Here is a 16,736-nt window from a genome sequence, read left to right as displayed (position 1 = left end):
TTTTTTTTTTCTTTAATTGTTGATTCTTTTTAACGACATCCCCCTACCATTATCATCCTCTCTTTTTCTTAATAAATGAAGAGTAAATGCCAAGTCAATGTGAATCATCCTTATGCAATTATGAAAAGTAGACTTTTTTTTTTCAATAATTGTATAGATTTTTAAGATTAAATTAATTATAAAAATAAATTAATTAATGTTTGCCCAAGTGACCCGGTAGGCCGGTACTTGTAGGGAAGTAGCATCAAAATGGCCGAAAATTAAATTTTTGCCATTAATTTGAGAAGATTCCAAGAGATTCTCTTTTTCTCGTGCTTTTAATCTTTTCTTGTTTTTTTCCTAAGGTATTTTCTTTTCAATCTTAGCATACCAAATTACCAACCAACCCTCCAACCTTCTCAACTTGCCGTAAGCAAGAAACATGGCTTCTACACAAATCTCAGTCCATCTCTGCCTCTACAACTACCACCAATGGCCAATGCCATAACTTCCCTATATGTGATAGATATTTATCCAGAAAAGAAAACCCTTTCTCGTGAAACCCTTTCTAGAAAGCTAAACCAAGAATTTTGTGAAACAACTTATACCCAACTACATCAATTTATCTACTTTTTTAATCCTCTTTAGATATGTGTATTCTTTGACTACTCAAAGACTGCCATATGAATCTTTAGAATCCTTGTAAGATCCTGACGAACAACGACACGCATTATCTTACTTTTCTGAGAATCAAAAACTTTTGCTTTCTTGCTATTTCTTTTTACTATAATTTCCCAAGTACCAACCCCAACCATCTCTGTTTTGCTATTTATTTCTTCTGTGCTTAGCACTTGCATGTTTCTTCTTCGGTATCTGGTTTGTTGATGTGTGTTCTTGCTTTCTATGTTGCATCTATTAGCAATTGCATCACTTTGTCATAAGAGAATATCTGAGATGGAGGCCTTGGAGTTGGAGGGGGTTGAAGAATGCCCTGTTAAGCAAGTTGAATTAACCGTCCCTAAAACTGATGATCCAGCGTTGCCTGCTGTCACATTCAGGATGTGGGTTCTGGGCCTTGGTGCTTGCGTTATTCTGTCATTTGTTAACCAGTTCTTTTGGTATAGAAAGATGCCATTGAATATTACCTCAATTTCTGCCATGATTGCTGTCGTACCCCTTGGCCATCTGATGGCCAGAACGCTGCCTCGTCGTGTGTTCTTTAAGAATACCAGATGGGAGTTTACAATGAACCCTGGACCATTCAATATGAAGGAGCATGTTCTGATAACTATTTTTGCCAACTCTGGCGCTGGATCTGTTTATGCTACTCATATTTTGAGTGCAGTTAAGCTATACTATAAGAGGAAGCTTACGTTTATCCCAGCCCTCCTTGTTATGTTTACAACTCAGGTTTTTCTTCTTTTCCTCTAATTCACAGGCTTTATCTCATTAACTTCTTCTCAGAAGTCACCATACTTAATCTTCTGATGTTTAATTATTGTATATATTCATATGCTTGGTTAGCAGTAAAGTTTTTATCCAACAATTTCCCTCAGATGACGAATGGATTGTTGCATTTGCGTATTTCTTTATCCTGGACTTTTTTGTTAGTCTTTTAAAGGGAAATCCTGTATGAAACAATTAGTACATATTCTAGAACCTGCGGAATCATTTGACATCTTAATTTTCCTTTAGGGTTGTTTATGACAGAAGTTCTGAATTGATAAACAACTCTGTTACTTGGAGATGTTGCTTCAATTAGCTTGACATACTATATTCTTTCATGAAAATTTTAGAAAAGAGAATCTCTTGTATTATTTCACTATGCTCAAATATAATAATTTCAACAACATTTTGCGCTTTTTCTTTCGCCAACGTTTGTTTTGGTCAATTATGATTATTTGTGTTTCCAAAGCCTCACTAACTAAACAAGGAAATTTCCAATTCATGTTTCATATATGTAATTTTCTGTAGTTTAAATGGTTTTTCAGCAAATACTTATGACTTAAATGACATCTAATAGGATGAAGTTGCTCTTCTTGTTTGATTATAGGTTTTGGGTTTTGGTTGGGCTGGGATTTTCCGGAAATATCTGGTTGAGCCAGGGGAAATGTGGTGGCCAAGTAACCTGGTCATGGTCTCCTTGTTCAGGTATTCATCTTCATATGCAATATGCATCCATCTGCCAATGACCAATGTATCTCATATATCCTTTCTTACTGAGACAACCGTTAAAACTGCAGGGCGCTACACGAGAAAGAAAAAAGACCAAAGGGTGGAACTACTCTTAACCAATTCTTTCTGCTGGTCTTGATCAGCAGCTTTGCCTACTATGTCCTTCCTGGCTATCTTTTCAGTACATTGACATCTTTCTCTTGGGTTTGCTGGTTGGCTCCCAAGTCCATTTTGGTCCAACAACTGGGGTCAGGCTTGAATGGCCTTGGAATTGGTTCTTTTGGCATCGATTGGGCTACAATTTCCTCGTACCTTGGGAGTCCACTTGCTAGTCCATGGTTTGCTACTGCCAATATTGCTGTTGGTTTCTTCCTTGTAATGTATGTCATAACACCGCTCGCATATTGGTTTGATGTCTACAAAGCCAAAAACTTTCCCATTTATTCTAGTGAACTTTTCAAGTCAAATGGTGAATCATATGATATTTTGAGCATTGTTGATCCCATGTTTCATCTAGACAAGAAGGTTTATGAGCAGAATGGGCGAGTACATCTCAGCACTTTCTTTGCTATGACTTATGGCCTTGGTTTTGCTACACTAACTGCTACGATTTTCCATGTCCTACTATTTGATGGGAGGTAAGCCCTACTAACAACCCTACTAACTAAGTAATATGACTTTGAAAGTTTTGTTGGCCAGAAGCCTAGAAGAAAATCTGCCTGCTAAAGATAAACATGATACGATGCAAAAATGTTATGCTTCTTATAAATATTATATATCCTAGTTTTCTCATTTTCCCCTGCTATATGCAGGGACCTATGGAGAGAAACCAAAAGTGTGTTTCTAGGTAATAAGAAGATGGATATTCACACAAAGCTTATGAAGAAGTACAAATTGGTTCCTACGTGGTGGTTTGTTGTAATCCTTGTGTTGAATATTGCCCTTGTACTATTCACTTGTGAGTACTATAATGAGTCACTTCAGTTGCCTTGGTGGGGTGTATTGTTAGCTTGCGCCATTGCTTTTTCCTTCACCCTCCCAATTGGTATTATTGCTGCTACCACGAATCAGGTAAATGAAAGGCTTCAATTGTAATTTGTGTATTCGACTAGAATTACCGTGTAAAGCTCTTTGTCTGCATTGATATTTTATTTCTATGTTCCTAAAATCAATTCTTCTGTTTTTATGCATCGGTAGGCACCGGGTTTGAACATTATTACTGAATATGTGATTGGATATATGTACCCAGAGCACCCTGTTGCTAATATGTGCTTCAAGGTGTATGGATACATAAGCATGACTCAAGCTCTGACCTTTGTTTCCGACTTCAAGCTTGGCCATTACATGAAGATTCCACCTCGATCAATGTTCATGGCACAGGTCAGTTCTCTGTCTGCAATCCCAAAAATCATGGCTCTCTTGAAAGGGTCGACTGTAAATCTATATTTTTGATACCTAACAGGTTGGCATTGCAGGTGGTGGGAACACTTGTGGCGGTTGTCGCGTACACCTTAACTGCATGGTGGCTTATGAAAGAGATTCCCCATCTTTGTGATACATCCTTGTTGCCACCTGACAGTCCATGGACTTGCCCAATGGACCGTGTGTTCTTCGATGCATCCGTTATATGGGGGCTTGTTGGACCCCTCAGAATATTCGGAGTGGAAGGTGAATATGGTAATGTCAATTGGTTCTTTCTTGGTGGAGCTCTTGCTCCTTTCCTAGTATGGCTGGCACACAAGGCATTTCCAGATAAGGAATGGATTCGTTTTATCCACATGCCTGTCCTTTTAGGTGCAACATCTATGATGCCTCCAGCTACCGCAGTAAACTTCACAAGTTGGCTTATTGTCGGCTTCCTTTCTGGATTTGTTGTTTTCAAATACAGACCAGATTGGTGGAAGCGCTATAATTATGTCCTCTCAGGTGGTCTTGATGCTGGAACTGCTTTTATGACGGTCTTGCTGTTTCTTACCCTGCAATCAAAGAATATTGGCCTCCAATGGTGGGGAAATAATGGAGAAGGGTGTCCTCTTGCTGCTTGTCCAACTGCAAAAGGCGTTATGGCTGATGGGTGCCCTGTTACCTAACATTCGTGTTAAAACTGATCTCTTTTATCTCCTATAAATGGTTGTTTTCAACAATTTTCTTCTGGGGTTCTTTTGACAATTATCCTTAGTTTATGTATAATTGATTGAATTTTGCTAACGACTACTCTAATTATCGTTCATAGTAATATTTTATATTAAATGCAATAATTAACAATTAATTTGATGAATTTTGATGCATTAGTAGAAGACATTACCAAATATTTGTTAGCAAGATCCTAATTTATTTAACCAAAACATATAATTATGTCTTTAGCTTTGTGTATAGACCAATGCATTTATTTACAAAGTTCTGAGATTAGAAATATACAAAAAGGTCTAATAAGAAAAGAAAGTAACAGAGAATAGGAGAAAAATTTGTAAGTGTTGAAATTCAAACATCAGATTTATTAGATGTTACCTCTTTAAGATGATTGCATATGATTACATGAATTAACTTAATTAAACCATAAATTTATGGACAAAAATGTTTGATCTTGCTGTTAAAATGGTTTATCTATTTCACAAGGTGGAAATCAAGCTAAATTAAAAACTTCAAAAAATAGAAATTAGTTTTCAGTGTTCATATTGTCATTATATGGCAATTAGCATCATCATTACAAAATGTCCTAAAACTATGCAATTATAAAGAAGAATGTATGAGAAACGAGAAAATGCTATCCCACTCATGGGACTACAAAACATCCCACCCCTTTTTAACACGGAACATTAGAGATGATGATTTAATGTCATCCTGTGGTACCTGGAGCATAAATTGGACCTTCATCTTCATTGGGGCTGTCTTTGCCTTGCCGTTTTCGTCTCCAACCTGAAATGATGATATCAAGAGTTATCAAGTCATGCAAACACAAAGCTCATCATCATGGGAATCTCAAGCAAACAATGTAGGCTTTGCCTTTAAGGACTATAAAGTTCAGCAAACGGAAAGCAAAGCAACAAAGTTAAGCAAATACAAGAACTTTACCCGTAGAGAAGCCCAGCCAAGACAGACCTCCGAATCATAGCCAGCTTTGAATTTGAAGTCTTTGTCATATGTGTGTTTGTAGACAGCACTCCAATAGTTTATATCAAGATTGTACCAGTAGCTGCAGAAAAATTCAAAAACTGGCCATATAAAACACTTCAATAAACATAGGCATTGCAGTAAAAATAACTCTATATCTCATGCACTAAATATGTTCCTACATATAATAATCTCATGCAAAACAAAGAAACAGTATCTATGGCCAATAAGCAAAAGTAATTCCAAGACAGATTTCAATTTTGACAAAGAGGGGGAATTCTAACCTCAAATTATCTGATGGACTGAAACGTCGCTTGAATGGAAATGATAAAGCATTTGATGGCAGTGAAATGCTAGGAATAAATGACATTGCCCCATCCAGCAATTTGAAAACCACCAAAACCGTCTACTAAAAGGAAGCACTCAAAAGCTGGAAAATTGCACATTCCCATCATTTTCCTGTGAAGGTGATCTGTCATCTTGTTCAAATGTGGAACACCTAGCCATCGAAGTTATTCAACAAGAAATATACCAGCGGATCTCCCATAGAAGCCACCGTAGCCTATCAATCAATTAAATAAACAAGAACACAAGAAGATAGCTATAAAACTGAGGAAAAAACAACCTCAAACGAGTATCTTAATTTCAGTTCTTCATCAATGTAATGAGCAGCACATACCCCGTTAAAAATTGGACCTTTAAGTATTCCATTTATCGACAATGTCCTTGGCACTTCCTCCTCTTCTCTCTCCTCCAGTGCAACTTCACCCATGGGGAATCTAATTGTTGCTTTAGGCAGCAACAACAGGAAAGTAACAGAGGCAATTAGAGGGAAAAAGGGTATGACCATGTTTAAGTATATTAAAGTTGAAAGGAAGCACAATGGAGGTGATAATGCATAAGCATAAAAATGCAAGAGCACTACCATCAATTAAGTGTTAAGTGATGCAAGAACATTGGTTGACTAATGCATACTGACAATAACAACAATATGAAGCCACATAAATTCTACAAGTGAGAACCAAAAAAATGGCTGAAAGTGAATTACCAAATACTTTTTCAACTTAATCCTCTGATAAATACCCAGAAGAGACAACATAGATAAATAGCCAAAAAAATTGAAAAACAGCTTAAAGTGCAGCTATACTATCAAGTATCACCTGGGAACAGTAAGGACTCCAATTTTCCTGAACTTAACTAATGCTAAGTGATTGGTTTTCACTAATTAGATACTAGGATAAATAGTACTCACCAAACGAACATATGGAACAGGAGATGATACTTCAACAGCATAACTGGGATCGGAAAGGTTTGCGATCATTGCCACCTTGTTGTTCCTGAGAAAAATATGAGACATTAAATGGGATAGCATATGCGGCTTGAAGGAAATATTCATTCAGCACTCAAACAACAATTGTTATAGTGTGTTGGCTTCAGAAGCAATGATAAATTTCCGATTCCCAAAAGTATCTCATTTTAAGAAAAGAAAAATGAGGTTTCAAAGATAAAAATCTAAAAGCAAAAGGATGTTCAAAAAGTTCTTCAACCAGCTTGACCATTATATGAAAGCAAAGTCCTGTAAAACCTCATCACCAATTTCATGAACACTTACACCTCAAATGTTCAAAAACCAACACCAAAAACAAAACCCGATTCTCAAAATTCTCTATTGTAGCATAAGAAGAGAAATTGCACTTCCTTAGAAAATCTGCATCCTAATAACTGTCACCAAACAAAACAATCTCTCTAATCTCCCATGCACAGCAATAAGGTAAATAATTAGGGTCACATAACAGTCCCATGTTTTCAATTTTATATATTTCCATTAACATTCGCAACTCAAGCACTACCACTAAGCAGAAAACATGTCTTTAAAGGAAAAAGGCAAACCTTGAGATCATGGGCAGCTTTGAAATGCAACATAGGACCCACATCAAAGGAGCCCTTGATGAGAGCATTTTGTTCTTCAGGATCGTAGTTGATGGACAAGTACTTTGAAGTTAACGCCAACAGGAGCTCCGAGATCTCGCGTTTGTTGTTGTTGATGAAGGAGAGTTTGAGCTTGGCAAGGTTGTCAAACAGCTAACAAGACACCTTGTGAAAAAATACGCAGCTATCACTGTCAAATTCTGAAGTCACTCTGAGGGAGGGCCTTTTGGATATCAAAGACGGAAAGTGGTTGTGATTGGGATTGGTGGGTGTTGCAGATGGTGGCGGTGTCTCTAATGGCGGTGGAAGCGACGGTGAGAGTGGTGGGAGTAGGTAATTGGGGCTTTGAGGAGATGGTTCCAGCATTGCTATTTTTCGTTAGCTTCGTCTGTAATTCAAGTGATGTCTTGCATTGAAAGGCTTAAAACTCAGGTCTTCAGTTATCACTTATCTAAACTCCAAGGGTTATTCATCAAGCCATGCTATTGCTTTGTTTGAAACAGAAAGCGTGAGATGTCCTTTGCATGGCTGTGGCCTGTGGGGCTGTTGTAATCAGGCGCAATTTTTTCATTTCAAGGCTAATCAGCAATTTTTTTTTTAATTTCTTATAGCAACTACTCAGTAAAGCCCAAATAGAGAAACTTGAAAACATTTAACAGGGCCTCAGTCAACTCACCGGCTTTAGCTGATATGTTTTTAAAAAATTTAACTATGACATTGCTTTTGCTTTATAAACACTAAAATAATGTTGTAACAGAAAATTTTTGAGTTTTTTTTTAGGTGTATTTGTATTAATTTAACTATTACATTTAACGTTTTAGAGTTCATGAAGAAATTAGTATGGATACCATTTTTGCTATAAAAATGAAATGTTAAAAATTTTTAAAAGAAACAAAGAATTCGAAACACACACAATAATTAGGGGACTGGATGGTAATTTGCGTTGCTGATTTAATTAGCAGTATTAGAAAATGTTCAATCAAAACAAATTTCAATGACATAAGTGCTCTCCCCGGCGAAAACCCAAAAATATTATTGTATATACATACATTCAGAATCAATATACAGATAATCCCTTCAGTCTTACGTAAAAAAAAATTAGCTTATTTTCTTGAAAGCAAAATGTCAAATTTAAGTTCATCCAGAGCCAAGTTACCCGAGGACTCGGTTGGGTTACATCGTAACTTGGATGCCATGGAATCCAAGCTACTTTTTGGGAGTTTTTGTTTTTAATTATACCGTGGAGTGTATTTGGATAACACCTTAGAGGTACAGTTGAGGGTAAAAAATCTCACTTCTTCTTTTGTCTTCAATTACAGGGGAAGGGTTCAGTAATTCACTGGATCTTAGGATAATCGATTGTTTTGTTCAAAATAATTGAAACAGGACAATCGATTGTTTTAGTATAAAATTAAAAATAGAATATATTTTTTATTGATGACAAAAAACTACTTTTTGTGTAATAAGATAATCGATATCATTACAATTATATTTGTATTTCAACATATATTTTTATTTTCGATTTTAGTCTCATTATTATAATATTTAATCTCATCTTTGCTGTTATTTTCAATTGAAATCTACCTTTTCATCCATATAAATGAACCTTGAATCAAATGTTTAAAGAGTTTCATTTGTTTTCATGTTCCTGTTTCCCTGTTTCATATCCTAAGTATGGCATATCTTAAAAAAAAAAAAAATCTTCAGGATGCAGATAGCTAGTAGTCAAGAAGATCGAACTAGATATTCTACGATAACGGGTGAGCCATTGATATATTTGTTCTTTACTTCATCAGTCATAAGCCTTCTTCCATAAAGATTGATCAAGATGAAACCTTTGCTATAGCTCTCTCCCTCCCTCGGCCAAAGAAAGAAAACAAGAAAAGGGGAAAAGGCCAACGCGGGATTTGTATTTGAACAAGGTTTACATTGCTTTTCAAGGGATATATAGGTTAACTAGCTATCTTTATGTGAATAGAATTTATCCTTCTTGCTGCAAAGAATGGCATCGTTCAACTATGATTAGAACAACTTATTCCTACAAATTAAACAAACATATATATGTCAATTTTGAATTTAACAGATGGGGGAATGGAATTGGAGGTGAAAATCTTCAAAAAAAGGAGCAATTCACTGTCATCATTGTGTATTTCTTATGCTTCCTTTTCAGAAAATCTAGGAATGTCCTGATCATTGGAAAGCCTACTGAAAAATTAAAGATAATGGCTAACGAGACATTTAGTATCTTCACTAATATCCAAATCCGGGCCATGAAGCATCTTTCATATATGTATGCCAAAAGATAGAGTCGAAAGTTGAAACTGGAAATGCTATACTATATTCAGTCATTGTCATCTATATTGGTTTGACATTTTTGTGTGGAACCAAGTGCTAGCTGAACATGGTAAGTCATCCAACAAATCAAAATGCAATTTTATTTTTTTTTTGTGGAAATTAGGAATGGATTTAATCATAAGGTATGTAAAAAAAAAAAGAGTATTTCACCTGTAATTTTTTTATTTTAATCTTATAATATTATTCAATTTTCAGGATATTATAACTTGATTAATAGTCACAGCATGTAAAAAAACTATTTAGTAGGAAATGGTACTTTATATAATAATATATGTAGTAACTGTACGGCTTTTATAATATAGATGCATGAGATCCGTGAGGATAATTCTCAATTAGAATAGTCATCAAATTATAGCAAAAACTCTGCATTGATTCGGCCTCCGAGTCCATTTTGCGTCAAACCACACGGTGTTGGAGATTTGGGTATTAAAAGAGTTAATATTTCTCTTAATCAGATTCTTATATAGACATCTCCTTCCATGAAAGAAGACAGAACCCTAACTTTCCAACCCCAGAAAATATTAAAATGAATGAAGCAAAAACTAAGAAAATAACCATCAGATATACTAGTAGAGATCCAAAGATTGAATGGGGAGTGGATGTGTGAAGTTTCTGCTAGCTAGAATTAGATGACATTCACGAGATAGATCAAAGGAATCAGAGGAAGTTATATTTGATTTCCTCCCCCTATGCAGTATGCAAAAGATGAGTAAATGCAAAAGCACGTGAAACAGGTTAAGAAAATTGGGGGAGCAGAAGGTGAAATTACTTTAGTTACCATGATTTTGAGGCAGATATAGTACTTTCCCAAAATTATTTTCTTCTTTCTTCATCAAAACCGAAGTTAAAAAAAAAAAAGAAAGAAGCATACAAGAGTGATATTGATTCGGCTCGCCTTGAAGCTTCTGATGGATTACTGAGAAGAAGATGAGCCGAACCAATATCACGCCATGTCTACTCCTCCAGGAATTTATATGATAGAAATATGCTTATATAATTTGCTTCTATGAGCTTTTTAATTCTCGATTCAACGACTTGAACTCAACTTGTCTTCCCTCTATTTATAGGAGACTGAAGGGTTTTTCAGTCCCTACACTGTTGATGGCTCCTTTCAAACCAAGGAGGAAGGATAAGGAAACATCATAATTACTCAACATATGGAACATTTTACATTATCATGATTAAGATTCAAGAATTCCCACTAGCAATCGCTTTCATAATTATTTTACAAACTCTATCCCATAGTGGAGGATTTCTCTTTTTTTTTTCTTCATATTTTATTCTTGGCACGTGCATTTGTATGAATAGTATGGGCAGCCATTGATGTCGTAAAAATGCACATGTCATGGCGAACGTACGGGTCATTGAGCGAATCACCAACAATAACAAAGCTGCATGGGGGAGGTTTTATTTATTTATTTTTTTTATCTATTTCATAGCAAATCATATTCTAATATGCACATATGCTTGATTCTCAAAGTCGGAAAGTTGATTGGATAAGTAGAATATTTAAAAAGTTGAAGGTTCCCTACTCTGTGCCTTTCAATTTGTTCAAACATTAATTGGAAGCCATTAACAGAAAAGACATAAAGTTAGGGATATATATACGGTTTAACTGCATAGCTACTTTGGCTAAATTGAGAACTTAGGGAAACTTTCAAACTGAAGCTCATTCATCATTGATCACTTGACTCAATTTTATTAATTTCTGATGAGCATGGTTATGTTTATGTTGGGGAACACCACAGCTCTGATACCATTTGTTAGGTTAAAAGCCTCTAATCTAATCACACTAGCAGAAGTGAAATCAAATAATAAATCAAACACACAAAAGATAACAATATAACGTGGTTCGGTTCAATCAATCTACATCTACGGATAAGAAATAAGATCCACTAGTTGTAAAGAATTATAAACATACATCATATCATCAACCTCACTCAACAATCAATACTCATAAAACACTCTTAATCTCCTCTAGTCCTATGAAGTATTCTCAACCCAAACAAACACAAACCCAAACCCTTGTGCATCCTTTCAATATATCCAAACACATACCCATATGCTCCCATACATCATACCTATGTGAATCCTTTCAGTTTCCTCTAGTTCACTTACAAACAAACATAAACACCCATAAGACGTAGAGCCCCAATACTCTTATGAGGTGTCTATCCCACAAAATCTTATAACTTTCTTACATCTTTTTCTCATATCTAACCCTGTAGAGACTTCACATATTTATAACCATACAAACTTGCCCATTAAGAATCCCTCTCCTCTTAGAATTCTTCTCTTGTAAGTTAAACTTGCCTATTAAGAATCTCTTTTCTTTTAAAATTATTCTCTTACAAGTCAAATTTACCTATTAAGAATCATCTTTCTCTTAGAATTCTTCTTTTGTAAGTCTTCTTATTCATCAAGCAATATCTGACAAATCTCAAACAAATCTAAAAAAAATCTCTTATGAGATTTAAGTCAATATTCCCAACAATCTCCACCTTGACTCAAATTCCATCAATCATTTGTCTTCATGCTAGACATGCTTGGCTCCACCTGCAATGAAAGTCTTACAATCATCTTTTCTTCTCTTGTGTCTTCACACTTCATATAAACCAATCATCAATATTCAAAACTTAAACTCAAACTTTTCTCTCGAATCGAGCTTTCTGGACTTGCTTTTTCCCATGTCTCAAACCATGCACTTTTCAAACCTTTAGCTCTTCCCACATCTAGAACTTTCAGCTCTTTCACGACTCGAACCTTTGGCTCTTTCCACATATTGAATCTTAAACTTTTCTCACATTTCGAACCTTCAGCTCTGATACCATTTGTTGGGGAACACCACAGCTCTGATACCATTTATTGGGCTAAAAACTTTCAATCCAATCATACCAGCGGAAGTGAAATCAAATAATAAATCAAACACACAAGAGATAACAATTTAACGTGGTTCGGTCCAATCAACCTACGTCTACAGATGAGAAATAAGATCCACTAGTTGTAGAAAATTATAAACATACATCATATCATCAACCTCACTCAACAATCAATACTCATAAAACACTCTTAATCTTCTCTAGTCCTATGAAGTATTCTCAATCCAAACAAACACAAACCCAAACCCTTGTGCATCCTTTCAATATATCCAAACACATACCCATATGCTCTCATACATCATACCTATGTGGACCCTTTCAGTTTCCTCTAGTTCACTTACAAACAAACATAAACACCCATAAGACGTAGAGCTCCAATACTCTTATAAGGTGTCTATCCCACAAAATCTTATAACTTTCTTACATCTTTTTCTCATACCTAACCCTGTAGAGACTTCACATATTTATAACCATACAAACTTGCCCATTAAGAATCCTTCTTCTCTTAGAATTCTTCTCTTGTAAGTTAAACTTGCCTATTAAGAATCTCTTTTCTTTTAAAATTCTTCTCTTACAAGTCAAATTTACCTATTAAGAATCATCTTTCTCTTAGAATTCTTCTTTTGTAAGTCTTCTTATTCATCAAGCAATATCTGACAAATCTCAAACAAATCTAAAAAAAATCTCTTATGAGATTTAAGTCAATATTCCCAACAATCTCCACCTTGACTCAAATTCCATCAATCATTTGTCTTCATGCTAGACATGCTTGGCTCCACCTGCAATGAAAGTCTTACAATCATCTTTTCTTCTCTTGTGTCTTCACACTTCATATAAACCAATCATCAATATTCAAAACTTAAACTCAAACTTTTCTCTCGAATCGATCTCTTTTGGACTTGCTTTTTCCCATGTCTCAAACCATGCACTTCCCAAACCTTTAGCTCTTCCCACATCTAGAACTTTCAGCTTTTTCACGACTCGAACCTTTGGCTCTTTCCACATATTGAATCTTAAACTCTTCTCACATTTTGAACCTTCAGCTCTGATACCATTTGTTGGGGAACACCACAGCTCTGATACCATTTATTGGGCTAAAAACTTCCAATCCAATCATACCAGTGAAAGTGAAATCAAACAATAAATCAAACACACAAGAGATAACAATTTAACGTGGTTCGGTCCAATCAACCTACGTCTACGGATGAAAAATAAGATCCACTAGTTGTAGAAAATTACAAACATATATCATATCATCAACCTCACTCAATAATCAATACTCATAAGACACTCTCAATCTCTTCTAGTCTTATGAAATATTCTCAACCCAAACAAACACAAACTCAAACCTTTGTGCACCCTTTCAACATATCCAAATTCATACCCATATGCTTCTATACATCATACCTATGTGGACCCTTTCAGTCTCCTCTAGTCCACTCACAAACAAACACACACACATAAGATGTAGAGCCCCAATACTCTTATGATGTGTCTATCTCATAAAATTTTACACCTCTCTTACATCTTTTTCTCATACCTAACCCTGTAGAGACTTCACATATTTATAACCATACAAACTTGCCTATTAAGAATCTCTCTCATCTTAAAATTCTTCTCTTGTAAGTTAAACGTGCCTATTAAGAATCCATTTTCTTTTAAAATTCTTTTCTTGCAAGTTAAACTTACCTATTAAGAATCTTCTTTCTTTTAGAATTCTTGTTTTGTAAGTCTTCTTATTCATCAAGCAATATCTGACAAATCTCAAACAAATCTAAAAAAAATCTCTTATGAGATTTAAGTCAATATTCTCAACAATCTCCACTTTGACTCAAATTTCATCAATCATCTATCTTCATGCTAGACATGCTTGGCTTCACCTGCAATGAAAGTCTTACAATCATCTTTTCTTCTCTTGTGTCTTCACGCTTCATGCAAACTAATTATCAATTTTTAAAACTTAAACTCGAACTCTTCTCTTGAATCGAGCTCTTCTGTACTTACTTCTTCCCATGTCTCAAACCATGCACTTCTCAAACCTTTAGCTCTTCTCACTTCTCGAACTTTCAGCTCTTTCACGACTCAAACCTTCGGCTCTTTTTACATATTGAATCTTTAACTTTTCTTACATTTTGAACCTTCAGCTCTGATACCATTTGTTGGGGAACACCACAACTCTGATACTATTTATTGGGCTAAAAGCCTCAAATCCAATCACACCAACAGAAGTGAAATAAAACAATAAATCAAACACACAAGAGATAATAATTTAACGTGGTTCGATCCAATCAACCTACGTTCACGGATGAGAAATAAGATCCACTAGTTATAGAGAATTACAAACTACATCATATCATCAACCTCACTCAACAATCAATACTCATAAGACATTCTTAATCTCCTCTAGTCCTATGGAGTATTCTCAACCCAAACAAACACAAACCAAACCCTTGTGCACCCTTTTAACATATCCAAACACATACCCATATGCTTTCATACATCATACCTATGTGGACCCTCTCAGTCTCCTCTAGTCCACTCATAAACAAACATACACACCTATAAGATATAGAGCTTCAATACTTTTATGAGGTGTCTATCCCACAAAATCTTACAACTTTCTTACATCTTTTTCTCATACCTAACCCTGTAGAGACTTCACATATTTATAACCATACAAACTTATCCATTAAGAATCCCTCTCCTCTTAGAATTCTTCTCTTGTAAGTTAAACTTGCCTATTAAGAATCTCTTTTCTTTTAAAATTATTCTCTTGCAAGTCAAACTTACCTATTAAGAATTCTCTTTCTCTTAGAATTCTTGTTTTGCAAGTCTTCTTATTCATCAAGCAATATCTAACAAATCTCAAACAAATCTCTAACAAATCTCAAAGAAATCTCAAAGAAATCTCTTATGGGATTTGAGTCAATATTCCCAACAATTCACATATTGCATGATCAGTTGACATTCACGCTTGTTTATTAAGCAAACACGATCAGGATGAGATTAAGCTTGTGAATCTAAATATTCTTTCGTTACAGTATATATGCTTGTCACCAATGGATAAAGAAATTACTCAAAACTGCGTTAGCTTCTCTTTAATTATTAAGTAACGAGCATGAACTAAAAGTTTAAATAGCTGTTTGGATCCTATCGCACTTCCGATGCAATGTAATTAACTTATTATATTTTTAATTGAATCCAAATGTTAACTTCAATAAAATAAAATCAGTAAAATTTTTCATTAATTTTTTTTTCAATCGCAATTACAATAACTTTTTTTTTCAATCGCAGCTACAGTAAATTTTATTACTATTTTTAATTTCATCGTAATCAATTTCACAAACCATCTAAATAGAGTCTAAAATAGAATTGACGACTTAAATATCTTTGCAACTTGTCGTCTTACGCTAAAAAGCCCCAAATTCAATTATACAATCAAATCAGTAGAAATATAATCAAATCATCAATCAATTACATAAAAAATAATAATTTAATATGATTCAATATAATCGACCTATATCTACATATAAAAAAAATATTTATTAATTATAATAAATTACAAACACATTAAAACAATCAATATTCACTCATATTCAATATTTACGAATCTTTTTATTATTCTTTAATCATATAAAATATTCTTAATCTAAACAAATATATATTAATATGGCTTATCATACTTATATAGATCATCTTAATCTCTTTTAATTCACTCGTGTATATATATATATATATATATATACTTATAAAAATTATCTCAATTTTCTCTAGTCGTATGAAATATTTATTTAATAAAATTTTATATATATATTTTTTTCATATCAAATTTTATAGAAATTTTACCTATTTAAAAGTATATAAAATTTTTTATCAAAAATTTCTTTCCTTCTAAAATTTTTATTCTATAAATTTTTTTTTATCAAGTATTTTTAAATTAATTTCTCTTATGAAATTTGTAGGAATGCTCGGCGACTCTTAAATTCATTGTCAGGGACTCTTAAAGCCATTAGGATTCGTCTTCGGAGCATAAAAAGGCCACGCCAGGGGACCCTTCTTCTCTAAAGCTTGGGGCACTTTCCACTTGGACGTTCGATCTATAATTGTATGATATTGGTTATGTACCGTCCAAGTTTGTTTTATGTTCAAACATTCAAAAATCTTTCTTTTGAATTAGGCTTCATTTTTATATTCAGTGAGATTAATTATAATAAAATTAAAAATAATAATAAAATTTATTATAATTATAATTAAAAAATTATTGTAATTATGATACAAAATAATTTTAATAAAAATTTTATACTAAAT

The 16,736-nt window shown here is 34.2% G+C and overlaps 2 protein-coding genes across 5 annotated transcripts; one reads left to right on the top strand and one right to left on the bottom strand.

Moving 5' to 3' along the window:
* Positions 1-276: 276 nt before the first annotated feature.
* On the top strand, positions 277-4,432 carry LOC111287679 (oligopeptide transporter 6-like). Its single transcript, XM_089746307.1, has 6 exons — positions 277-1,389; positions 2,033-2,130; positions 2,223-2,792; positions 2,967-3,225; positions 3,352-3,534; positions 3,630-4,432. Exons 1-6 carry the CDS (start codon positions 883-885, stop codon positions 4,242-4,244), a joined length of 2,232 nt encoding a protein of 743 aa, XP_089602433.1. The 5' UTR covers positions 277-882; the 3' UTR covers positions 4,245-4,432.
* Positions 4,433-4,804: 372 nt separating this feature from the next.
* LOC111287668 (outer envelope pore protein 37, chloroplastic-like) lies at positions 4,805-8,082 on the bottom strand. 4 transcript variants are annotated; one of them, XR_016328960.1, is made up of 5 exons: positions 7,156-8,076; positions 6,520-6,602; positions 5,945-6,063; positions 5,550-5,827; positions 5,241-5,366 (listed from the first exon to the last, which is right to left on the bottom strand). XR_016328960.1 is itself a non-coding variant. In XM_089745804.1 (4 exons), exons 2-4 carry the CDS (start codon positions 5,633-5,635, stop codon positions 4,936-4,938), a joined length of 342 nt encoding a protein of 113 aa, XP_089601930.1. In that variant the 5' UTR covers positions 5,636-5,827; positions 5,945-6,063; the 3' UTR covers positions 4,805-4,935. The 4 variants fall into 4 exon arrangements, 2 of the variants coding, with proteins under 2 accessions (XP_089601930.1, XP_089601929.1); XM_089745804.1 differs by lacking the exons at positions 6,520-6,602; positions 7,156-8,076 and adding an exon at positions 4,805-5,070 and having other exon boundaries at positions 5,227-5,347; XR_016328959.1 differs by having other exon boundaries at positions 5,550-6,063; positions 7,156-8,082.
* Between the last annotated feature and the right edge of the window lie 8,654 nt (positions 8,083-16,736).

Source organism: Durio zibethinus, chromosome 17 (genome assembly GCF_047325235.1).
Source record: "Durio zibethinus cultivar Kanyao isolate XHJ-2024 chromosome 17, ASM4732523v1, whole genome shotgun sequence".
NCBI lineage: Eukaryota > Viridiplantae > Streptophyta > Magnoliopsida > Malvales > Malvaceae > Durio > Durio zibethinus.
Note: the sequence above shows the minus strand (reverse complement) of the source record. Positions and strands in the feature narration are given on the sequence as shown.